Raw genomic sequence first — 25,109 nt, forward strand, 5'->3', positions numbered from 1 at the left:
AACGTAACTTCATTCAAAATCAACGACTCTCTTCTCATCATCCAAATTTTTGTTTTTCATTTTATAAAATCCAGGGGATTCACTTTTTTAAGAATAAATATAAAAAATTAACTTCACCTTTATATATTTAAATCAAAGACAATCAACAATAAATAAATAAATAAATAAATAAATAAATATATATATATATATATAATCATTATATCAATTATATACTAATGTAACAATACTAAATACATTATCTATTTACAATTCAAAACTGACATGCATGCTAATGTACTAACAATACTATTTTCATATTTTCTATAAGCATGGAGTACATCATTTTTATATATTGAAAATAGTGTTCAAGTGAATGTTAAAAAATTATCGATTATCACAAGAGCATAATAGTTTCCACCAAATTTTTTAATTTTAGATGAAGTACTTGGAGCTAGATGTCGTCTTGAGGTCTCTGGAGAAGGGGCCTTGGAAGAGACTTGTCAACAACTAGAGAGTTAGGCTCTTGCTATCAGGAGCAAATATCTGCAATTACTGGTCAGTATGAGGCGGATCATCAGGAGGCGGCTAATGTCGCTACCGAGCTTCTCCGGGTTCAGTAGGAGTTAGAACTAGTGGTTGCTCGGGCTGAAGTGCTGGAAGAAAACAACTCACGGTTAAATAGTAATGTTCTTGAAGTGGATCGATGAGTCATCGAAGCAAAAGGTTGAGGAGGTTCAGGCACAAATGGAGGCTTTGATGATATAGAAGGATTCCCTCCAAGCTTTCGTGGGGAATGTCGCCCTTCATACATTCAAAAATATCAAGGAGCATATTAGTCTGATTCATTCGGATGACAACTTGTCTTGGATGTCCGTTAGCGGATTTGTGAATGAAGGTTGATTATTTCTCGAAAAGGCGGATAGGAGCACCATTGAGTTGCCTTTCTCGAGTAACGGTATCTAACATTCAGTTCCGCTGGTTTTATCATTGTTGTTATTCTTCAAAGTGTTCAACATCACTAAGTAGAGGGATAATCACCATGGTTGGCTCATCGTGGATATGTCTGATTCTTGTTGGGTGGGATGACCGTTATGGGTCACTCTTATAGAAAATCAGAATTTGCACCAATGATTTCCTCGTGCAAGTTGAGTTCCTCATTGATGGGGTCGGGCTTTTGGGGGTTACTTGATTGGCGGAATTCGTGTAATAGTCTTTTCCCAATTGGGGCTTGTATGGTTTATATTTGTTCAACTTAACAATTTTCTTTTTCAACTCCCCCCTAGTTGACGATTTTGGGGGGAAGAAAAAAAAAGAGAATCAGCAACTGAGATGCCGATTATATAAAAATTACACCAATCTTGTAATATTTCTAAAAGGTGCACCAAGACCGTAATTTTTTTGTCAAGGTGCACCATGCAAGTAAAATTGTCGTCGGTCTTGCACAGGGATGACAGCGGACAAGAGTAGGTAGTGCTTTCCCGTTCTTAAACTCACAATATTCGTGGGTACACGTGCGGGTAGCAGTTATTTACGGGTATCCAGCAAATTTTTAATTTTAATTATATATTTATATAATTGGTAATAATTAATATGTAAAAATAATTATTATATGAATAATGTGATATATATTTGATAAATTTGTGATCATAGTCAAATATGTGCAATTTATTATGAAATAAAAAAAAATATGATATATAAAATTTTTAATTAAAATCTAAATATATAAATTTATGGATACCCACGGGCGAATATCATAAAACATGTTCTCACCCATAAACTATTTTGCGGGTACCCGATTCAGGTATTTCCACAACCTAAAATTCTAGTTTTCACCTAAAATTCTATTTAAAACTTGTATTATTTATTTTATTCTTATTAATGTATAAATAGACTATGCAATAATAATGCATAATTTAATGCAAAAAATAATTATTTGATTCTAAATTTTTAAAATGATAAAACTTTAAAAAAGTCTATCCATTTAACCAATAACGAGTTATTGGTTAGACAAGTAATTCAATTGTTGGACTAGTTACCTCAATTTATATTATTAATTATATAAATTTTATAGTATTAGCTAACATTATTTAATTACTATATACTCTAAAATTAAAAACATTATTATTATACCTAGTTAAGCAACCAATAAAGAAGATTCTACTACTATCAAATATCATGAATAAGATGTAAACATCCTCAAACAACATGTGTTATCATGAATAATTACTTTATCCTCAAACAACATATACGTTAATGACTCGGTCAGAATACTGAGTCAATGAGTTATTGGTTGGGCCAGTAAATCAATGGTTGGACTAGTTGACTCCAATATTAGCTAATTATATAAAATTCACAATATTAGCTAACATTATTTAATTACTATATACTCCAAAATTAAAAATATTGACATACCTAGTTAAGCAACCAATAAAGAAGATTATACTATTATCAAATATCATGAATAAGTTGAAAACATCCTCAAACAATATGTGTTATGCTTTAATTGCAACAAAAATACACAATAAATGTAAAATTTAATTAAATACCGAAAGTTGTAATGTAACATAACGAATAACAAACATAATTAACAATAATAAGCTACAAACATTTGATTTTTTTCATCTCAAAATGACATTAGTTTGATTGTTTTTAAAAAAAAATTGATTGACTCGGCCAACCCAATCAATCTAAGCATCCGGGTTAAACCAACAACCGAGTAGAACTGAGTCGGAATAATTTTGATACAAAACTAGTTAGATGAGATGTTCAGACCAATTATATGTTCGGTTCACGGTTGAACTGATGAGATATAAATCAAGTTTTATAATGTTGACTACACTAGAATATAGCTATATAATTATCTTATATTTTGTTTACCAAATTAAGTGTATTGAGTTAGTGATATTGATAATAATAATAATAATAATAATAATAATAATAATAATAATAATAATAATAATAATAATAATAATAATAATAATAATAATAATAATAATAATAATAAACAATCATTTACATGCTATATCTTTATATCAAATTTTTGCTTTTGCATTGATGTTAAAAATATGACTTGCTACTTTTTTTTCTTTTATTTTTTATATAATTTCCTATTTGGTAGTTAAGAGTATCTTGAGGCATACTAAACATAAAACATGTGATCTCCACTTTCCTAATGCAGATATCTCATATTTTTTGCCACCTTTACCTCCTCCAACTTTCTTTAATACATTCAATAAAACTCCATTCACATTTTTGACATTATATATATTCACACCCACTCAATACAATTCTTTTATCTTTCCCTTTTCCATTTTCACAGTATCTACATATTCTTCTGTGAACAATGGCTAACAGCAACATTAACAAAGAGAGAGACCTTGAGTTTATGTTTGATGAGAACAACGAAGATGAGGATCAGGATATTGAGGATGTGAAGTTTGAGAGTGAGAATAGCAGTGAAGTTGACAGTGATGATGGTCAAGGAAATTATGAAACAAAGCCAGAGTCTTTTACTTCTCAGCAATGGCCTCAAAGTTACAAGTAAAATCTTCTTCACCTTTTTTCTTTATCAGGGTTTTGATCTTTTTAATTTTATCTCCACTCCCTTTCTTGTAACAGAGAGACTACAGATTCTTACACAATTGCCACAGCTTCAAATTTGGGATCAATTTTGCGAGGACCGAGTTTTGTTTATTCAAGTTTTCGCAATCGTTCAAAGAGTTACATAGAGATAGATGGAAAGAATCCTTTACTGTCTGGTCAAGAAGGCATTAATCAATCAACATGGTGGGAGAAAGCTTCAATGCGAAGGCTTGTTTCTGAAGAATTGCCCATTGGTTATGGATGCAGCTTCACTCAAACAGTTTTCAATGGTATCTTTCATTATCTTGATATACTGCCATATGGTTGAACATTTTATTTCATATATGAGCATTGTCCATTCCATTGCTGGCAAGAACTTCGCCGAATAAAGTTGGACGGTTTAAAGTGTTGGCCCTGATTAAGCAATGAGTACTAACATTCTCTGTAATCTTACTAATAATTAAAGGGAATAAAAGATTGATTCGGAAAGTATTATTACCTTTGTAGGGATTAATGTGATGTGTGGAGTTGGCCTTCTGTCCACTCCTTATACAGTGAACCAAGCTGGTTGGGCAAGTATGGGTGTGATGCTACTTTTTGCAGTTATTTGTTGTTATACAGCCACCCTTATGAGAGACTGCTTTGAAAGCAGAGAAGGAATCGTTAGCTACCCAGATATTGGAGAAGCAGCATTTGGAAAATTCGGCCGTATTTTTGCATCAGTGAGTTTATTTGTTTCTTCATTTAAATTGTCAGAATTAAGATTTAAGCACATGTAGCTGATTACTAGAAATTTTAATAAAGAAGTGTTAATTGGGATTTTATGCTGGTTGCCTTGGCTCTAGATCTTGGATTGGACTATGTGTGGACCTCAAATTCCATTTAACTCTTGCTAGATGATCATTCTAGTTCCATTCTTTATCTTGGTCTTAACGGTTTCAGTTTTTTTATTCATCCTTTGGTGCTTTCTAATTTATAACTTAACACCTTGTCAAAATGTTCCATAAGATGGTTTATCTCTACTTTTCGTTGTTTAATCTAAATTTGTTATCTTAGGATTGTAAACGAATAATGAGATAGGAATGGAAAACAATGTATTGGTTGGCAGTTTTACTAATCAATGTTTACTGATGCTATTTCTTTTAATATTTGTTGCAGATCATTTTGTACACCGAATTATTTGTAAGTGCTTCAACCATTTCTGTTGAAAACACATATTCTGTTGCAGTGTAGCATATGTATAAGATCTGTTATCATGAGTGCAGACATATTGTGTGGAGTTCATCATCTTGGAAGGAGATAACCTCACTAGTGTTTTTCCTGGAACATCGTTGAATTTGGGTAGTTTCAAGTTAGACTCTGTGCACTTGTTTGGGATTGTGACTGCATTTATTGTTCTCCCTACTGTTTTGTTGAAGGATATCCGCATAATCTCATACCTATCAGGTTCTCCAAACTATAAAAAATAAAATTCCTTCTTTCAGTATTTGACAACTTAGCATGTCCTGATTGGAAGCTTTATTGTGATTTGCAGCTGGAGGGGTTATTGCAACACTTTTGATTGTTATATGTGTGATTAGTGTTGGAACAATAGGTGGTGTTGGATTCCATCACACTGGTGAAGTGGTGAATATGAGTGGAATCCCATTTGCTATTGGTATTTATGGATTTTGCTATGCAGGACACTCAGTTTTTCCAAATATTTACCAGTCTATGGCTGATAAAAGACAATTTACCAAGGCAGTAATAACATGGTATAGTACCTAACTTTATCTGTTACTGATAAACTATATTTAATTCATTCTTTATGACTGCTTAACTCATTTCTTTGCATGCAGTTTTGTTTTGTGCATTTTGTTATATGGAGGTGTTGCAATCATGGGATTTCTGATGTTTGGGGATGCCACTTTGTCTCAGATAACATTGAATATGCCAGCAGGTTCATTTGCTTCCAAAGTTGCAGTGTGGACAACAGTGAGTTACAAATTTTCTTGCTCTATAATAGTGTTTCAATATAGTCAACAACTCAAAATTTCTAATGCTGTGTTCATTACTCTTTCAGATAATCAACCCATTCACCAAATATCCTTTTAGCCATAAAGTTGTTTATGAAATTCAAATAAGTGGAGATGTCTTGAGCCTCGATCAAATTAAGGAATAATATTATTTTGCCTTTTCCTTAATGATAAACAAAATTGCTTTGTTGTTAAACCCACTGGCAAGGTGTCTAGAGGAGTTGCTTCCACATAGAATTTCGACTACTTATTGGTGTTTCGTTCTTATCAGAACAGTGCTTGTTGCATCTACAGTTTGTGCTGCATTTCTGATTCCCTTTTTCGGTAAGTCTTACATTTTTTGTCTCTGCAGTAAATTACTTTAATAACACCTCAGAATTAGTCATGGACACTGAAGACAATGATATAACAATGGACATTATATTCCAGGGCTTGTGATGGCTCTGATTGGCTCTCTCTTCAGTATACTTGTGGTAAGTAAGCATACACTTTTGTTTTATATGTGTGTGTATAACTTTGTATATATATATATATTGCGATAATATGATTCTGTGTATTTAGTTTATAGTCTACAATTATTTATATTTACATCAACTTTAGTCTTTCTATGTATTATTTGGATATAGATCTTAATTCCACAATAATCTTTACTATCGAGATTAATTTGTTTCCCTGGACATATGACAAAACTTTATTGCAGAAATATTCATAATGTTTGTTAATATCACTTCTTTTTTCTCATCTAACACAATGCTAATACCAAACCTTTTCAGTCGGTGATAATGCCAAGTTTATGTTTTCTGAAAATTGTGGGTAAAAAAGCTACAAATACACAGGTATGAGTTCTTTTGGTAGTACTAAAACAATGCCACATCTATAACATGAATGCATAATCATCCAAGTTTTGTTTTGGTGACACTTTCAGGTGACACTGAGCATCGTAATTGCTATATTGGGAATCATTTGTGGAGTCCTTGGAACATATTCCTCTGTGTCAAATATTGTGAATAGTTACTAAGACCTACAACTCTTTCACCTCTTCATGCTTGTGAACTTAATTATGATGCAGTCTTCACAAAATGTTCAAGAATTTCTGTATCACAATTGCAGTTGTTGCCGTTTAAATGTGTCCTTTAATTTCTCTTTCCTGTCACACCTCATTTCAGTCTATACATTTTCCAGTGGAATTGTGTTGCCAATCACGCACCAACTGCTGACTCAACCTTGTACTTGCCTTTTATTCTTGTATTTTTTGGTTACTTTTCACATTTTCTTCATCCTCTTCAATTTTAACTATTCTATATAAAATTATGACTTACTTTGTTTCTGTTTGTTTCAAAAGATGTCAAATCTCTCTTTATTATTCTTAGCAATCTTTTACCTCAAGAATTCAAATCTTGTTTTAGGAAGTGCCTTTGTTAGGATGTTACCACTTTGATGTTCTGTTTTATAGTAGATATGTTACACTTCTCTTTCCTTTTGTGACGACCTTAGAATATAAAACTTTAAAGTGTTTTGTTTTGCGATAGAACACTAAATTCTTAGCAATTGAAATTGTAGCTTGCTTGTCCATAAATACATGTGTGTTTTATATTTGTTCCATATGCAAATTTGTCACGAGTTTTCTAATCCATATAGTTTGATTTGCAGCTCCAACAACAACTACATATTCTGCTTTTGCTGTTGGTTGAGCAATGACATCCTACGTTATTGAACACCATGAAAAATTCCAAGACCAAAGCTAAAACAATAACTTGGGATGTTTTTCATATCATCACATCCAACTCGATCACTATCAGAGTAATCATTAAGATTAAAATTCTTGACAAGATTGTGTTGGATAACAAGGATTTATAGACACCTAGAGGGGGATGAATATGTGTAGCAAAACACATTTCCCGCTTTTCTGGTTAATGAGAAGATCTGAAAAATCTAACAGTTTAATCAATTAATAATAATCCTAAGCAATTAATATCATCTACACTTAATCAATTAACACCAGGTTTAATCGATTAACCTGTATCTTAGTTTTTTCACATAGAAATATTACAGTGATCTACCCAACCTTAGATGGAGTTTACCCAATGAAGTTATGCTTATACGGTTATAGATTCAGAGCATGCAAAAAATTATGTAAGCAACATAATCTAAGTATGAAAAACGTAGATAAACTGAAATTTAAAGAGATACGTGATAGAGAAAATGAAGATGATGATCTTTTATCCCGGTTCGTTTGCTGGTCCACATACAAACTACATTCAGGTCTCCCCTTCTGATTTTGAGAGATTTTTCTTCACGATAGGAACAAATGTGTACAAACACTCTTCCAATTACAAGACTCTCTTCTTGGCCCTAGAGATTTCAATGGTTTGACATTCACACCCACTTGTAATGGATACTCAATATCATTTCTAATGGTTTGACCCCAACCACTCCTAACTTCCAACTAAGACTCTTGCTTAAGCAAATACAACGCCTAACCACAGCTAGGATTTTCTCATCCTCTCAAGTTTGTCCTTGAATATTAACCATGTTGTTGATCCTTTGTCTTTATCAACCTTTTGTCTTCATCAAACTATGTGTGTCTTTTGTCTTCATCAAAACATATATGTGATGCATGCTTGTATTTTTAATCTCTCATTCATACATGCTTACATCTTCAATCTCCCATTCATACATGCTTGCATCTTCATATGTATTATCACTATCAAGATTTGTACATAGTTACTTTATCACTCATGTGTATTACGTTTTTAAATAATGGGAGCAATGCATCAGGTTCCCAGCACATGCATAATGGGAGCAATGCATTAGGATGTCTAGTGTGTCCTAGTTAGGTGTTGTTTTTAGGAGTTTTGTGGTTTGTGTAATCTTTTGGTGTTGCATTGTACTTTTCCAAACTTGTTTAGTTTGCTTTTATGCTTTGACTTGAACAGTGTAATCATAACATGTTATGAATGAATATATTGGTTTTGTGTTGTTAAAATTGAATTATGTAGTGATCTCATTACTTTTGTAAATAACTTGGTCAATGAATGAATGAATGTCAGAAATTTTCAAATCAACTTGCATTGATCTAATTGTGTGTAACTGACAATTAACATGTGGTATGGAAAGTAATATTATGAATAAATGTCATTAACATGTGGTATCAACAAGTGATAAAGCAAATGTTTTCTTGAAATATACATAATTGATATAAACCAAGTGGTAATATACAAAAACAAGTGCATGAAACCAATAATAACCAAGTGTATAACATTCTGCCAATAGCAAGTGGCCTGCACTGTTTTTCTGCCATATCAGTAGGTTTAATCGATTAATAGCAGGTCATAATCGATTAACCATTAAATAAAATGCAATTTTGGGCTAAATTGAATCACACTTAATCGATTAAGTACTATTTTAATCGATTAACTCCGTTAGAAATTGTATCGTTTGTTCTTTATTTTGGCAATATACTTTCATATATGACTTTTTTTTTATCATGCCAAAAAGGGGAGAAAGGTTGTTGTTTATGTTTTGCAGGACTTACAAGATAAGATAAGTTGAGGCTTCCGCAACGAAAAAGAATAAATAACCCAATGCTCAAATTGAGTGGGAGCAAGAGGGAGAAACACACATCAACTTATAAGATCAAGGCAAAACATAGTTGATTGTCATCAAACAGATCCAACAAAGAATTGTTAGATCCAACAAGTTATTAACAAGCATCAAAAGTGTTTGTCATCATCAAAAAGGGGAGATTGAAGATGCAAGCATGCATGAATGAGAGATTGAAGATACAAACATGCATCACATATATGTTTTGATGAAGACAAAAGACACATATAGTTTGATGAAGACAAAAGACACACATAGTTTGATGAAGGCAAAAGATTGATAAAGACAAAGGATTGACAACATGATTAATGTTCAAGGACATATTGGAGAGGGTGAGCAAATCAACAAACAACAAAGTATCAACTATTAAGTCAAGACTCAAGAGTATACAAGGCAAAGCATGCAAAAGAAGATCTAGGGGTTTGTGTTTTTCATATCTTTATTGGGTCTTAAGCTGTTGGCTTAGTAAGAGTCTAGGCTAGGATGAATCCCCATGAAAGTCTCACAAGCTAAAATCAATCATATCTAAAATGAGACTTACATGCATACATACATGATTTACATGCACATACATACATACATGATTTACATACACATACATACATACATGATCATATGCTTTGAATGCATTTAAAAAGTATTTTAAATCATACATCATTTAGGATGTTCATTCATCATTTGAAATATGTTTTAGAAAATCATTAATCAATTAAGAGATGTGTTAATCGATTAATCCTTGGGATGAACACATCAATCGATTAAATGGTAAGTTAATCGATTAAGGTGGTTATTGATTCTTTTTTCTGTTATTTTCAAGAAACCCGCTAATCGATTAAGGTTTAATATAATTGATTAACTTTAGTTAAAAACATAATAGTATATTAACCCAAGGTTTTCACATTGCTAACAAATGTTCATAGGGTTAGAACACATTTTCGAAACAAAGAGTTTTACACATTATTTAGAAGATCTTAAGCTCAAACTTTCATATATGTTAGAAAAATTTTCTAAGTGTTCTTTTGAGAAAAGAAAATGGTGAATCTTTACAAGATACTCGTTGAGCTTCATTATTATATCTTTGTGAAAAAGAAACCTTGCATCTCATGTATTGTATTCTGTAAATTGTGAGATCTTTTAGAAGGATTCTTAGATTCTGAGAAGAGTGTAAAATCTACACATTGAGATGCATATGTAACTTGATTGTTAGACTTAGGCATTGACACATTATCTTGGTGTGTTGTATCACCATGGAAAGAGAATATGTTTGGGAAAACCCTAGATGTGGTTAGGTACGTATCTTCGCGAGAAGCAATAGGTCTTGGTTGTAAGCGATACTTAGGTTGGGGCTAGAGTCACGAACAGTAAGGTATCCTAGTAGGCGAGCTTTGTATTTAAACCAAAGTGAGGTTTAAGATCCAAGAAAAGAGCGTCTTGCGTATTGTATTGAAAGTATGTTTATAATAAATATTGAATTTCCATAGTGAAGAAAAATATCTCAATATCATAATGGGAGACCTGAATGTAGTTTGCAAGTGGACCCATAAACGAAACATGATAAAAGCTTAGTCTCATTCTTATTTTCTCTTATCTTTTTATATTTCCACATTACTTTATTTACTTAACTTTACATGCATATAATTCTTTAATACCTGCATATTTTGTGTTGTGCATTTATTATTCTTAACTGTTTGTAATAAGTGCATCTAAGTTTGGTTGAATCTTGATAATCTTGGAAGATCAAAAGAAAACTGTTTTAATTATAACTGAATAGCATAATCAATTAAGTTGGTTAATTAATCGATTAACAGCAGATCGAGTTAATTGATTAAGTCGGTCTTTAATTGATTAAACAGTGTGTTAACTTGTATTTCTTCTTTGTTTATCGAGCGATGATAATTGTGTATTGTATCACCTATTCACCCTCTCTAGGTGAGTGAGAGAGCCATGTGGGATCCAACAACATAGATATTACACTCAAATAAAAAATGAATTAAGAATAAAAAGCCTTGATTATTTAATAGTTTTTGGTTTTCAATACATAATAAGTATATACGACGTCGTATAGGGAGTAGAAGAAATATGTGGACAAGTTGGCAGTTTCCCCATTTAGGCCCAGGAGAAAACGCGAGGCAGGCAATGATCCAAACGAATCAAAACGACATACATCAGAATCGAGGGTTTCATTCTTCCTGCAATTACAATTTACAACCAACAAAATATCACTATCCCAAATAACCATTCATCAATCTCGCAGGTTTTCCCCTTCTCTCTCTTTCGCCGTTTTCAATTTCAATTATAATTCTCCCACGCATCTTTTTTAATCATTTCATACATCTACTCTTTTATATTATTCTCAAACATTTCTAATTTTTATTTCAACCTCTTCTTTTTTCATATCTATGTTTCATTTTTATATTATTAAAGTAGCTCACCACTACAAAGACCCTGTTTCATTTTGTTTTTTGTTTTTCGAATTCGAGTATTTAAGAGTCTTAGTCCCACTAGGCGAGATCGACGATTTCAGTATTTAATTATAACAACCGAGTCTTAGTCCCACTAGGTGAGATCGGCGATTTCAGTATTTAATTAACTGATATTATTTGCATTCTGGTCTGACGACTGTGTTGGTCACTATTATTGTAGGTTTGGTGTCATGGACTCAAACTTACCGTCTCCACCTCACGACGATTCTGATGCAAAAAATGTGTTTCGCAAGCCTTCTGCTGATGCAACTGGTAGGAATTATCGGCGCCGTTCTCCTGCTGGAGAATCACCACCACCTGATGGTTAGGATCTTTACAGCTCTTGCTCGTATTTGTTGTACAAATTACTATGCTATTGCTACGAATGATTATAAATTGCTACCACTGTTGGTGTTTGAAATGAATAGTATAAAAAATAGGAAAAACGGCCTTATAATCTAATGTGATGCCTGTGGCATGAGAGATAGCTCTAAATTTGAAGGCCCCTGACTTTTTTTCCTGAGTTGGAAATCTGTAGCTTTGCCTTCTAGTATAGTTGGACGGAAATTTTGTAATGATGTTTTAGTTTTCTTATCATGAAGTTTTGATCTTGAAATGCTTTGTTTTCAAGACACTACACTGCATATTACATGGTAGTTTTAATTGCATGAATCACAAGATGAATTCTCACACCGTCAATACATATTGCACGGAGTTTCTTTGTCTCCAGAATTGCACACAGAATCATAGAATCATGCCATGATTACATTCTGTTTCATTTCCAACAATTGGGATCATGAAGGCTAGGTAGTCAATTGCGCACAATTGTGCGTACAATTGTCAGGGTGAATCACAACAAAATAGGTACAAAATCCTGGCTGCAACGGGTGCTCTGTATTTTTAGGGTTGACAGTTATAACGGCACTGCTCTATGGGTTTTGAAGTCAGATTAAGCTGACCTGTGCAACCCAGAAGGAAGGAACAATGTTTCAGTGTACAAACAAGGGTTCTAATGGGCTTTTTATATGAACAGATTTAGTGGGTTGTTCTTAGTTCTAAGTGGTTTAACCACCTTTCACACAAAAATGGTGCTGTACTATTGTATTTTAGTTTTTGTAACAATCAAACTAAACTTAAATCAAGCTAAAGTAATGAATTGAAAGAGGGAGCCAAACAGCTACTGTGGGGTGATGAATTTAGACAGAGGTGGGTGTGACCACAATCTTCTTGGTGGAGAGGTCTGAGAAAATGCTCAGACATGTCAATGACTGGGGCATGTGTATGTATGGAATATGGGTGCTCTGGTGATGATTAGTCTTTGGTGGTAGGGCAGTGTGGCATCGATGATGAGGGTGGTAGAGAAGAAAGAAACTGAGGATCTGCTAAAAGAATTTGGGTTTCCGGTACCATTCTAATAATTCTATGTAAATAATAGTAATCAATTTTGAGCGAAAATTAAGGAAACACCATTAACTAAGGTTCTTAGAAATAGTAATTAAGTTTTGGAATGGGGTAAATAGTATTTAATGTTAAGAAAGGTTTAAAACATTTCAACAATTGGTGTATATAAAAATGGAAATAAAGAAATTATTCTATTTTGAAGATGTAGAAGGTGTAGAAGGTGGCGTATGATAAAAAGTGGTAATAATGTAAGAGATGTTCCATTGGAAAATGTTTTTTCGGCTCCCTTTGAAGTTTAGAAGGTATAGGTATGAAAGAGATAGGAAGAGAGATATGATTGGTGATATGATGGGAAAGGACAAGAGAAATAGAAATACAAGGTAAGAAGGTGGTGTATGAGAAAGTGATAGAAATCTAAGAGTTGTTATTCATGTAGTCAAGCCTAGAAATCACATTTCTTTCTTCAAATAAATGTAACCACATCTACATGTTCCTGCACATTTTCCATGTAGACAGAACAGATTAGGTAATCTAGTACAGAGTAGTTAATAGTTTGGTACTCCGGTCTCTAGGAATCGTGGCAGTGTTTCCCTGTTACAGCTTGGAGTGCTAAAGTACAGCTTGGTTGCTACTCGAATAAAGTACTGCAGGGGTATTTAAGATTAAAAGGTGGCGCTCAGTAAATTCATGGGCCGAGAGGGGTTGCTTGTCAAGGCTGGGGTATTACAGCCATCCATGTTGCAATTTCACTGGCTACTTTGATCCAATATCATTTCTTTGAAAGCGACTTTTGTATATATTTGGCTGTGATACTGATAAGTGTTACCAAAATTAGTGCTAATTTATATATGTATGTAATATGGCTTGAATTAAGAAGTATGTACTCTTACATATATGCAGGTAGTCCCAAACATGAACACAGCTCAAGCCCAAATCCATTAAGGGATGACTCCATTAGAGTCTCTGACCATCATTCAAAGAAGTATGATGGCAGGGAACCAGACCTGCAATATGGCAAAAATTACCATGGTCGAAGCAGTGATTCTTTTAGGCAGTCATCAAGGAGCTCCTATGGTCACTCTAGGAATGACAAGTATGCAGATGAAGATAGATACCATGAGAGGATATCTTCTCGTTCTGGACATGAACCAAGGGGTAATCATACACGTGAAGAGAGTGATATCAGGTCAAAAGACTATCAGCGAACATCAGAGAAGTATTCACGTGACAAATATGATAGGTCAGATTACAAAAGCAAGGAGAAAGATGGAGAAACATATTTGGAGCATCAAAAAAATAAAGATAAGGATTCTTCCTACGACAGATCTGGATCTAGCAGGAGGCATGCACCATATGATGATCTGGAGAGAGAAAAGCGTACAAGGGACCGTGATCGTCAAGATGAAAAAAGGGATCACCGCAGAAGTTTTGGAGATCACAGAAGTGACCGAGCACGTCTAAAAGAATCTTATAAGAATGAACAGAAGGAGTTGGGTGATCAAAACCTTCCATGGGAAGAGAAGAGAAAATATAATGACGCTGAGATTGGTAAGGACAAGGACCAGAGCACCATAAAAGTAGGGGGCCGTTTTAGTAATGAAGATAGAGAATCTTCTGGTAAAAAAACAAAGTTGTTTGTTGTTGACAAGGATGAAAATCATGGTAATGTTTACACACTGTTTTTTACCGATGCTGTGATTTTTTTCCTTTTAGGTGATAATTGTGTTATTTTACTATCTTGTGCCAAAGCAGATGAAAGGAGGACTTCAAAGTTTTCTCATGAGAGCAAGGCAGATTCTAAAGCTTCAAAGACCAGTGGTTTTGATGTTGGCAATGATCTAGATGCTGCAAAAGTTGCGGCCATGAAAGCTGCTGAATTAGGTATACACTACTTTTCCTGAAAATCTGGCTTACTATTGCCATATGACACATTTTTTGGCCTTCTCTGATTGACGAGATTCTGATAGATTTGGAGGTTCGTGATTTCAAATTTTAACCATCTGCACAAGGTGGACTGGTGGGGATGGCCGTATGCCATGGCCTGGCTATTTCTTTATTTTGAACACTTGTTTGTGCTATTATTAATTTATTTTTCCTCATGAAAATTGTTTCCCTTCGTTATTTTTGTTTCCAATTCCAACTTTTGGAAAGTATCTGATTTTTAGTGCATTTGCTAGTCCTGATTGTACTAGTTGTACATCTCCCACATGCCTTACTCATCTGGAAATTTTGATGCATGACAGTTAATAAAAACTTAGTTGGGGTTGGTGGCTTGACCACTGACCAAAAGAAGAAGCTGTTGTGGGGCAAAAAGAGTATAACTACAGAAGAGGTAACTCTAATTATTTACTAGTCTTTTGTACCTATGCACAAAATAATTAGTAGTTTTCTTTATTTTTCGAAAGTTTTGTATAATATAGTTAAGAAATTATTTCCTAATTTATTATAACTACATGAAAGAATCAATAGTGTAATGTTTTTCTATGTAAATTAAAATATACTTAAAATATTTAAATAATACTAAACAATACATATACTAGAATGTTGGTAAATTCTCTAATAGATTCTATTTTTCTAGTTTTATTATGTTCTTAAGTAAGCATAATATTCTATTTACTTATTCAATTGACTTTGAAAGATTACCAACCTAGATATGTCATTGTATTTAAATTGTATAAAACTAGAAGCTTGTACTTATTGCTTAAGGGCTGATACTTTTGCTTGATATATTGTATATATTATTAGTAGGTGTCCTAGGCTTATAATTGGTGGGTTTGTTATTTTACTATTTTTTCTGTTATGTTCCATGTCATGTACATATACATTTGTTTTGTTGCGCATTTCCTACAATATGCTACTGACAAATGCAATTGCTGTTTTTATAAAAATGCACTTACAAAATGCTGTAGTCTGGCCATCGTTGGGATACGGCATTGTTTACTGATCGTGAGCGGCAAGAGAAATTCAACAAACTCATGGTAAGTATTGGTTTACGGTTTCTGTATTTTGACCCAATAATAACACTGAAATATTATTTATTTGCTTGTTCCTGCATGACTGGCTCACATCATTAGAATTTCTTCCCTTACTAACACAGTTTTAGAGTCTGAGGTTGTACTGGTGCCTATGGCAAATTGTAGGGTGTGAAAGGCGAAGCCAAAGTGGAGCAGAATTCGGACAACCTAAATGTCGAGAAGCAGAGGGAACAACTCCAGGAGGATCTAGAGAAACAGTACACTGCAGGCCTTCGGCGACGAGATGGCCGAACAGTTGGATTAGGTCTTTAAGCATTCACCTGGAAAAACTTGAATCATATGTTTTGGAGTATACCTCCCTCATGCTTAGGAGGAGCTTATCAGTTGTTTGTTTTAGTCATTTTATGTATGCACTGATGTTATCACTTGGCACTTGGATGGAGTTTTTTGTTAGACAAGGATGTGTAATTTCTATGGGATTTATTATATCTGAATTTGTAGTTTTATATAATTCTTATCTAACTCCATTTGGTAATTTGGCTTTTATATTGGAAATTTTATTGACTGGACTGATATATGTTGCTAAAATACACTACCGATTCAATTATTCCATTGGGATTATTGTGTCAAATGTAGGATCAGTGGTTTGATGGATGCAAGTAATTTGTGAACAGCTGATTCACTATTCCATTGGGATTAACCTTTTTTTGTTACTTTTTTATTTATTTATTTATTATATAAAATGTCCAACAACTTGAGTATTGATATATGCATTTATTAACCAAGTTTTAATGGTTAGTTAACCATAGTAGGATTGAACATGATGAGAGCCTTGCTTTTGTTCTTCTCTATTCTGGCCTCAAAAATAAGAAAAAAAGATTCAAGGTTTTGCAATATAGGAAGGTCACTTGGACTCTCCATTGACGTGATGTTGAAACTCCAAGTTCAATCCGTCTAGAACGTAGTTGATACGCTCACTAGGCATCATTGGAGAGCCACTAAAATAATGCGTCATCCAAAGTTTTGATCTTCAGAAAGTAGAGAAATGGATCATAATTGAGATCGAAGTTATGCTTCTAGCTCTTCCCACAGTTGCCATGAGTGGACACAACCTACAACTCAAGGTTGTAGATTCTTCGACAGAGAGTTCAGAATCCAAAAAAATATTATCTGTTCCTACTCTGTCCAATGAAGATACACAAGATTGACACGATTAATTAGTCTATCATCATCATTAAGGAAGCGATGAGGGATATTAGTACCTAAGACGAAGTGAATAGCGCGATTGGAGGTAAGCATGGCTTGCATATAGTGACACCAAACTAGAAAGATTTATTTCATAAGCTTCATTGAAGGTATCATAAGCACAAGAGGTGAAGAAACGACATGAAGAGGAGAAGGTTGAGACGAAGATTGTTTAACCCCATCCACATTCTCCAATTAAATTTGGAGGTATGATAATATAAGAACTTTCTCCTACAAAAAGTTTGGAAGATATCATCTATATTTATTTTATAGGATCAAAGGAATTATTTTGCATAACCTTTTATCTTATTCCAATTGTAAGTATAGACGAAAAACTAACTAAGGGTAAATATGTTTTGTAGACTTTTTGCTCTTTTTAAAAATGCTAGAATCAGAATTGCAATGAAAGAATTATGTAAAGAACAAATGCTGCAAAAATGAACATCGGTGTGTATTTGGTTCACCTTCACCAATTGAAGGCTACGTCAAGTCCTTTGACTTGTAATTTTAGTATCATTTACAAATTTCACTCTAAGACTCTCTCAAGTAGATCACTCAAATTCCTCAATAAGAAAGCACGTCACGTTGCTTATTTTACAAGTTCACTCACCAAACCCTATGGTTATTCTTATTTGAGATAAGAATGAAGAAGTCTAAGATTGGCTAAGGATAACTACACCAATTTCGTTTTAATTTGGATCCTTTAATTTATCAATGAAACATAATAGCATTCTTTGGTCTTTGTTTTTCATACACAAATGTTTAAATGGAAGTGTTGTTCAAGTGTGTGATGCATTTCATATGTTTAGGATAATATTTATAGACTTTAGAAGGGTTCCAAGGTCCATTCGAGGGGAACGAAATGTTTGGGATCATATTGGTACGTTTGGGTACATAATGATTGAGTTTCAAATTCAAAAAAATCATTCACATGGCTGAGTAATCGATTATTGACTTATGGTATGGACTTTATAGGATAGGTTGGTTATAACATGAAAAATAGCTATACTATCTATTTGCAATATAGTATAGAAAATTGTCCTATAGTGGAAGATTGTATGTTATAGGTGGATTCGTCTGCCCAACACTAAATTGCATAACAAACACATAAAGGTTAGGAACAATTAGTCCTAGAGTGTGTATTCGGTCAATACCCAAAATGACATATTCTAATTGGTAACAAATAGAATAAAATTAGGAACTCTTGATCTTGTAAGGTTATTGGTTTGTTGTCAGATAAGCCAGTACAATATATATGAGCCTTAATTCTTATCCTGACAAGGAACTGTAAGATTGGGGAGATGGGTAAATTTAAGTAATTTACAATTCATGGTTGTATAATTGAATGATATTGCTTATTAAAGTTGTCATTTAGGTCATCTTAATCAGTTTCCTTACATAATTACATAATATAAAGAAATTTTTTGATATGCAGTTCCCCCAATGGCAAAACTGTTATATGACCAAACATAAGGGTGGAAACTTATGTATAGAATAACTGGAGAATCAAGAAGTGGCAAAAGACCTCCTTCAAATCTAATATTGGATTAACAAAACTTCTCTGTATTCCCTTAGAGTTTACTCAAGTTAAATTGGAGGATGTTATTAGAATTGTCTCTCTATCCACTAAAACTTTTAATTGTTTTTGACATGCACTTCCCCAAGGGCAAAACTTTTATTGTACCCTAATTTTATATCGTAAGTGAGTCATAAGGTGGTTAGGTGTTTCAGGACAAGGGTTTAATGAATTAAGTGATAAGGATTTTGATAGTTCGAGTCTCAACCAATACAAATATTAATATACTAACATTTGTTTGTAAAAAAAATGTGAGTATTTGCTTCCAAATCCACCCCCTTCAAAAAATATAAAAATTGTTTTCCTACAAAAAGATTACTTTTTTCTTGTATATGCTCAATGTCTTTAACTTCGGAAATAAACAGTGTTTCAGAGTTTACTTCCCTCTCAATCACAGATTAAGAACAGGTCTGTATAAGAATGAATGATCATGAACTGAATTGTCATTTTGTATGGCCAAGTGGATCAAGATTCAATGAACAGAATGACAAGCAGAGGGAGTCATTTTTCATATTTAGGGAGGGGAGAAGCTTGAAAATGCAGCAGAAACTGCGGGTCCTCCCGGAATGAACAGCTCTATCTTCTTCCATGAGCCCATTGCCTCTTCTGATTTCCTGGTTTGACATGTGGATTTCGGTGGCAAACGGCTTTCTTGGGGAGGTCATGTAATTCCATAACCTGCACTGTTCGCTGCCTCTTAGCTGCATTGAGAATGAAAAAGCAGTTTCATCAATTCAGTATGATGAACTGAGATACATTACATATTAAAAGTTGATCAGCTAAATCCATCATTTTAGGCCATTTACTTCAGTAAGTAAATCCTGTAGAAATATTGAATCTACTAGACTTTTGAACTTTAAATATACAAGATTTGATTAAAAAATATATACAGATTTCGGAACAGGAATGCAAACCATTTTCAGCTTGTTGATACCGCTCCTGAAGTTTCCTTTTGGTGGCTTCTAGCTTCACTTGGACTGCGGCATCATCCGAACACTTGAACTTCTGATAGACAAGAAATGGAAGTCAGACAAATTTATAATCAACAAATTTGATGGGCAGTGAATATTGCCTTACATCTTGCTGAATTTGATGTCTTTTTTGGACAGCCGTTTTTACTATTTTTGGCTGCATTTTAGGCTCGATATTGCTTTTTTTCTGCACGGATGATTTTGGTGGTCTGCCAGGACCAGAATCAGCATCTACTGGTTTATTTAGCCGCACAAAAGTTCCATTTTTCTTTGTTTGCTGATTCTTACTATCCTTCCCAATGATGTTTGCCTTATTGGAAGCCTGATGCTTCCTCTTTGCCATATTTTGACTGTCCAAAGATGGTCTCCTACCATTATCACGGTTCTTGATGAATTCTCGACTTTGTTGAGGATCTGAAAGAGCATTCCCCATTCATAACCATCAATCTAAAATGTGGGGAATTCAAATATAAAACCGAAGAGAAAACATAACGAGACTAAGAAAAAGAAATTGTTAAGGCAACTCACTTAAATCATCATCCATGCCATCAAAGAACTTTGATATGTGACATCCAACCAAGAGAAGTAGAAATCAGTTTCTAACTATCAAACCCTGTGAAAATAAATAGGAGAAAGGGGTAGAAAAAAGACGGGTATGTACCTGAGAGAGTTCCATAGAACCAGTTTGAGCTGCAAAGAAAGCTTCATCCATTGGAGGTGATGGAAGCCCTTCTTCTTCATCAATAACAGATGGATTTATTGAATCTGGAGTTCCTTCTGAACCTACAAGGAATCAATTTCTAATCCTGAAGCATTTTTAAAACGGATAAAAGCGAGCACGAATATCTTGACGACTACCACATGAATGAAAATAAACAAATTTATACCTGCAATAGGTGTGGTAGCCTTGACCCATTCATCCACCATTTCTTTCCAGCCACTACAATTTAAAAGCTATGTTTAAAATGTATAGTTGTTTTCTGTATGCAAAACTAGTATTACTAATATGAATCAAAACAATAATAGCAGACCTTTTAAGCAAGAACAATGATTTAAATAGAACTGGAATTAGTTATGAGTGTTGCATCTAAAAGCACTCAACAAAATTGAATAAGCATATTGATCTTCATTCTCATTCCTAAACAATATGACAAGAGAATACCAAAATACTAATGGCATGGAAAAAACGGCTACAAACCTATTCATTGATCCCTGCAGAACATGAAACACAAACTAATCTTTCTCCTATAAAATGACCTTTGGGATAAAAAGCGTGGAAAATTAACTCATACTCAATAAGTGTCCGTGTAAGTTGACGAATATCCCTTGATCCATGCTTTCGGAGAGGATTAACAGCCTTCCCAATCTCAGTGACCTGTCAAAGTTAAATTGAGACAATTAGAGGACTTGTTACATAGGCATTGGAAATGCAAAAAGCAACTTGCAGAAAGCATAGAAAAAGTGATAGACTCGTTGAATGCGAGTGAGGAATGGTTCAATTCAAACCTTGAGAAGATCCACAGTGAGTTCCATCAGCTGGAGCCTCCTCAATGACTCAAATAACACTTTATCAGACTGTTGTGACATGATAGAAATCACCATGAATCAGCAACATATCAGGTACTAGATTTTAATCTTCATAGAAGAACCCAAATACACTCCAATAAACCATATTTATTTTTCTGATTATAACTACCACCTACTACACACCTAAGTCAGAATTAAACATATTCTTCAACAAATCTCATCAAAACATCCAAATAAATTGCAACACAGAATAATGAATTGATGCAGAATTCAACATTAAAAAGGATCCATATTTATATTTATACCTCTTCTTCAAAGTTAAGCATAACTTCCTTGATCCTCAACACCTCCTCATGATACTGGGACTCTTCTTCAATCTCATTAGTCAATGCCTCAGCTTCCTCAAAGCTATAATTACTAACTTGATTCATGTTCATCTCTCCATGATCATTTCCACTACTGTTGACCTTGCTCTCCTTACTTGCTCCTGCTTCATATTCAAACTCAGCACCATCATCTCTATCAAAACAATTCTTGCAACCACCATCGCCTTTTTCGTTATCATCAACAGACACAGAAAGCTCAATTTTGTCACAACCCATACAGTGAGTGAATCTGCAAGAGAACAACTTTTGTGCAATCTCATCCCTCCTCAACCTGAACTCTTTGGGGCAATCAGAAGCAGCCACCATAATTGCATGATTAATGATATCAAATATATCAGAATTTGCAGTTCTAAAGTAATTTCTCCACTGATCCAGTGACCCAAGATTCATCTTTATCACCCAAAGTGAACAACAACAACAACAACAACCCGAGATCAATGCTAGATCGAAGGAAAAAACAGAATCTAGAAATGGCCCACGATTAAAAATCCAATTTTTTTCATGGGATTTGGTTATTCATTGATCATTGCAAAACCACAAAGTCCAACAAGAGAATAGATTAAAGGGGTTGGAAGTTTGTGATTGTTTTAATTTATTGATGTTGCTTTTTGGCAAAGGTGATGGGTTTAGATTCAGAAATGGATAAACGTTGGGAATAACAGAAAATCAGAAACAGACAAACACATTATTTTTACAACAACAAACGTTGTATGACGATGTTGTTGTTTCAGATTGTGGCGTGAAGTGGCTAAAATCTCCTAGGCATAAAAGCCAAATTCTTCTGGTTTTTCTTAAAAGAAAAACAGGGAAAAAGGAGAAAAACGTTAGTGGTATTTTAGGCAATTTTGGTGCCCAAAGCGAACCATAAATTGAGGCAAATTCTATGAAATCAGACCTATCTATCTAGTTTTGTTTCTGTCTCTATCTAGGTTGTAGGTAACGAGGATCGAACCCTACCTCGTCAGTTTGATCATGATCGGATGTGAATAGAATAGAGTTAAGATTCAAAAATTAGATCCAATGAATGTTTAGGAACGTGCAGTGGATAGCCCAATCCAGCTCATGGTTACATACTCATCAGGTTTGTATGTGTTTATATTCAATTGTTCAATTATGTACAAAGTAATGACATATTTTTAGTCGAAAGTATCACCGACACTCTAATTTTTTTATGTATATTATTAACAATATAAATACATATGTTATTTTATATGTCAAATTACATATTCATAATAATAAATGCATATGTTATTTTATCTAAAACATGCATACATTATATTTAATCGAGTCTAGGTCGTGTTCGGTTTAAAGGTTGACTCGGTCAGCATTTAGGGTCATATTAGCTTTGGGTTTAGGGCTGAGTTCGGGTTCAAAAAAATGATTTGACCAACATTTAGGATCGGGTAAGGGTCAAGTTTTATTCGGTCCAACTCGACCCATGTAGATAATGACTTGTTTTCTATTTAAACAATTTTCATGTAAGTTATTTAATGTTGATCAATAACAACAAGATCGGCTATATGAATCAAATGACGCCATAATATTTTATCATAAATGATGTTGAGTGATAAAATATTGAGCTCTAAGTCTTTCTTTATCATTTCTCTTACGATTTTTCTTGGTCTTATTATTCCTTTAAGAATTGGACTAACTTCCATTTGACCTATTCAACTTACAGCGCCTTATGCGGGTCCACTCTACACATGTACAAACCACCTAAGGTGTGACTCTACCTTCTTTTTTACAATAGGAATTAATTCAACTTTCTCGCGGAGGCATTCATTTCTAATCTTATCTCCCTAATGCATCAAATGTGATATTCTCGTCTTTGTTACATGGAGTTTATTCTTTTGTTGACATTTTATTGTCTAATCTTCGATCTCATATAATATTATAGGTTTTGTAGTCGTGTGGTAAAACTTTCTCTCAAGCTTAAGTGTACCTTTTTATCACAAATGTCGAATGAAATACTCCGCCATTTTATCCAATTTGTTTGAATCTTATGATTCACATCTCCACCAATTCCTCATTGTCTTGAATGATTAACCAAGATGCCTAAATGTAATGATTTTTTTTAATGAAATTAAGTTATTTAATATTCTGATTCATTAAAATTATAAAAGTGGCTAAATCTAAAGTTGTTGAATTATTAACCAATTCAAATAGAAAAACAATATTGGTTTGTTGTGGGCTTTAGGAAGAATGTTTTGAATTTGATTTATTGGACTTTGTTCTGAGCTGGTCCAAGATATGGTAAGGAATACATGATATTAGAGAATAGGGGAAAACATGTTTGGAAAATACTTTTGTTTTTCTATATATAATACGATAAACATTCCTTTTCATGTGAATATTCTCCTCATACATATAAAATTGTTGGCAGACACATATATATTGAGAAGCATGATGAATTAAGTAACAAAGCAGTGATGTTAATGGTGGATTTGAAGTGCCATATGTTCTTAAAGGAACAGTCTTCAATGCCACCTTTGTGAGGGCATTGATAGCTGATTTTGAAATATTTATAATTGTTCCTTTGCGATGTGCATGACGCATATGTATACATACATATTTTGACACCAACCATATACCACTTAAGTTTCCATTCCTCTTCAGATAAATCCAAGGGCACTTTGAAATTGGAGTTAATGGGTCAACAACTATTGAATTTGGTGGTGAGAAACTTCATAAAGTGTGGTTCCAATACATAGGCCACATTGAGCTTATTTGGAGTGCAAGTAAAAGAGCCTTATTTTCATTAACCATAAAGAAATGGTGCTTGAAATTAAACTCACCAAACATAGAAGGGTTCATTTAGGTTTTCAAGAATATAATACATGGATACCTTACTCAACAAGTTGGCAATATAGAACTCAAGAAATCACCTAAACAACTCACTAAAGATCTCTTGAAGATCATTATATTAGAACTGTTTTTCGTGGGACTTTTACTAACCAAACTAGAACCCTAATAATCTAAACAAGGGCACTAACACATGCAAGTCAAAATTAGAAGCTAATGGCTCAAGAATCACTCCATTTGGAGATGAGAAACTCACAAAACTCACAGAAAATGGAAGTATAAAATGGAGGAATGAAGGAAATCTAAGCTATCATTTTGTATGAATACCAAGATTAATAAAATCACTTTTCAATCTTGAGTCTTTTATGCATATTTAATTAAATGGGTTTGATACTATTTACAATTGCTTCTGATTTGTGATTAATAAATTGTAATAAAATAATTTAATGATATTATCTTTATCCAATGAATGCTTCTTTATTGAAAAGGTTTTGAGTAAATCATTTGTTTTAACTACATTTAGTAGAGACTATTATATGCAATGTACATAATGGTGATGATGTTGATAATAAAAAAAGATTC

General features: G+C 33.5%; 3 protein-coding genes across 8 annotated transcripts; 2 read left to right on the forward strand and 1 right to left on the reverse strand.

The window, feature by feature from the left end:
• LOC109336786 (amino acid transporter ANTL1) lies at positions 3,300–6,906 on the forward strand. 2 transcript variants are annotated; one of them, XM_019573606.1, is made up of 12 exons: positions 3,300–3,522; positions 3,601–3,854; positions 4,072–4,286; positions 4,723–4,746; positions 4,830–5,010; positions 5,099–5,318; positions 5,403–5,538; positions 5,627–5,649; positions 5,761–5,903; positions 6,009–6,052; positions 6,353–6,415; positions 6,505–6,906. In XM_019573606.1, the coding sequence occupies exons 1-12, from the start codon at positions 3,326–3,328 to the stop codon at positions 6,595–6,597; spliced, it is 1,593 nt and encodes a 530-aa protein (XP_019429151.1). In that variant the 5' UTR covers positions 3,300–3,325; the 3' UTR covers positions 6,598–6,906. The 2 variants fall into 2 exon arrangements, with proteins under 2 accessions (XP_019429151.1, XP_019429150.1); XM_019573605.1 differs by having other exon boundaries at positions 5,627–5,646; positions 5,758–5,903.
• On the forward strand, positions 11,307–16,694 carry LOC109335866 (splicing regulatory glutamine/lysine-rich protein 1). Of its 3 annotated transcripts, none has more exons than XM_019572104.1 (7): positions 11,307–11,436; positions 11,826–11,968; positions 13,946–14,707; positions 14,795–14,926; positions 15,289–15,377; positions 15,955–16,023; positions 16,149–16,694. In XM_019572104.1, the coding sequence occupies exons 2-7, from the start codon at positions 11,836–11,838 to the stop codon at positions 16,668–16,670; spliced, it is 1,707 nt and encodes a 568-aa protein (XP_019427649.1). In that variant the 5' UTR covers positions 11,307–11,436; positions 11,826–11,835; the 3' UTR covers positions 16,671–16,694. The 3 variants fall into 3 exon arrangements, with proteins under 3 accessions (XP_019427649.1, XP_019427650.1, XP_019427651.1); XM_019572105.1 differs by having other exon boundaries at positions 14,798–14,926; XM_019572106.1 differs by having other exon boundaries at positions 16,186–16,506.
• Positions 19,121–22,544, reverse strand: LOC109335867 (probable mediator of RNA polymerase II transcription subunit 26b). 3 transcript variants are annotated; one of them, XM_019572107.1, is made up of 9 exons: positions 21,645–22,544; positions 21,319–21,387; positions 21,105–21,187; positions 20,700–20,752; positions 20,474–20,598; positions 20,341–20,368; positions 19,919–20,226; positions 19,756–19,846; positions 19,121–19,542 (listed from the first exon to the last, which is right to left on the reverse strand). In XM_019572107.1, the coding sequence occupies exons 1-9, from the start codon at positions 22,113–22,115 to the stop codon at positions 19,418–19,420; spliced, it is 1,353 nt and encodes a 450-aa protein (XP_019427652.1). In that variant the 5' UTR covers positions 22,116–22,544; the 3' UTR covers positions 19,121–19,417. The 3 variants fall into 3 exon arrangements, with proteins under 3 accessions (XP_019427652.1, XP_019427654.1, XP_019427653.1); XM_019572109.1 differs by having other exon boundaries at positions 20,474–20,595; positions 21,645–22,238; XM_019572108.1 differs by having other exon boundaries at positions 19,756–19,837; positions 21,645–22,115.

The sequence above is a fragment of the Lupinus angustifolius genome, chromosome LG20 (genome assembly GCF_001865875.1).
Source record: "Lupinus angustifolius cultivar Tanjil chromosome LG20, LupAngTanjil_v1.0, whole genome shotgun sequence".
Lineage (NCBI taxonomy): Eukaryota > Viridiplantae > Streptophyta > Magnoliopsida > Fabales > Fabaceae > Lupinus > Lupinus angustifolius.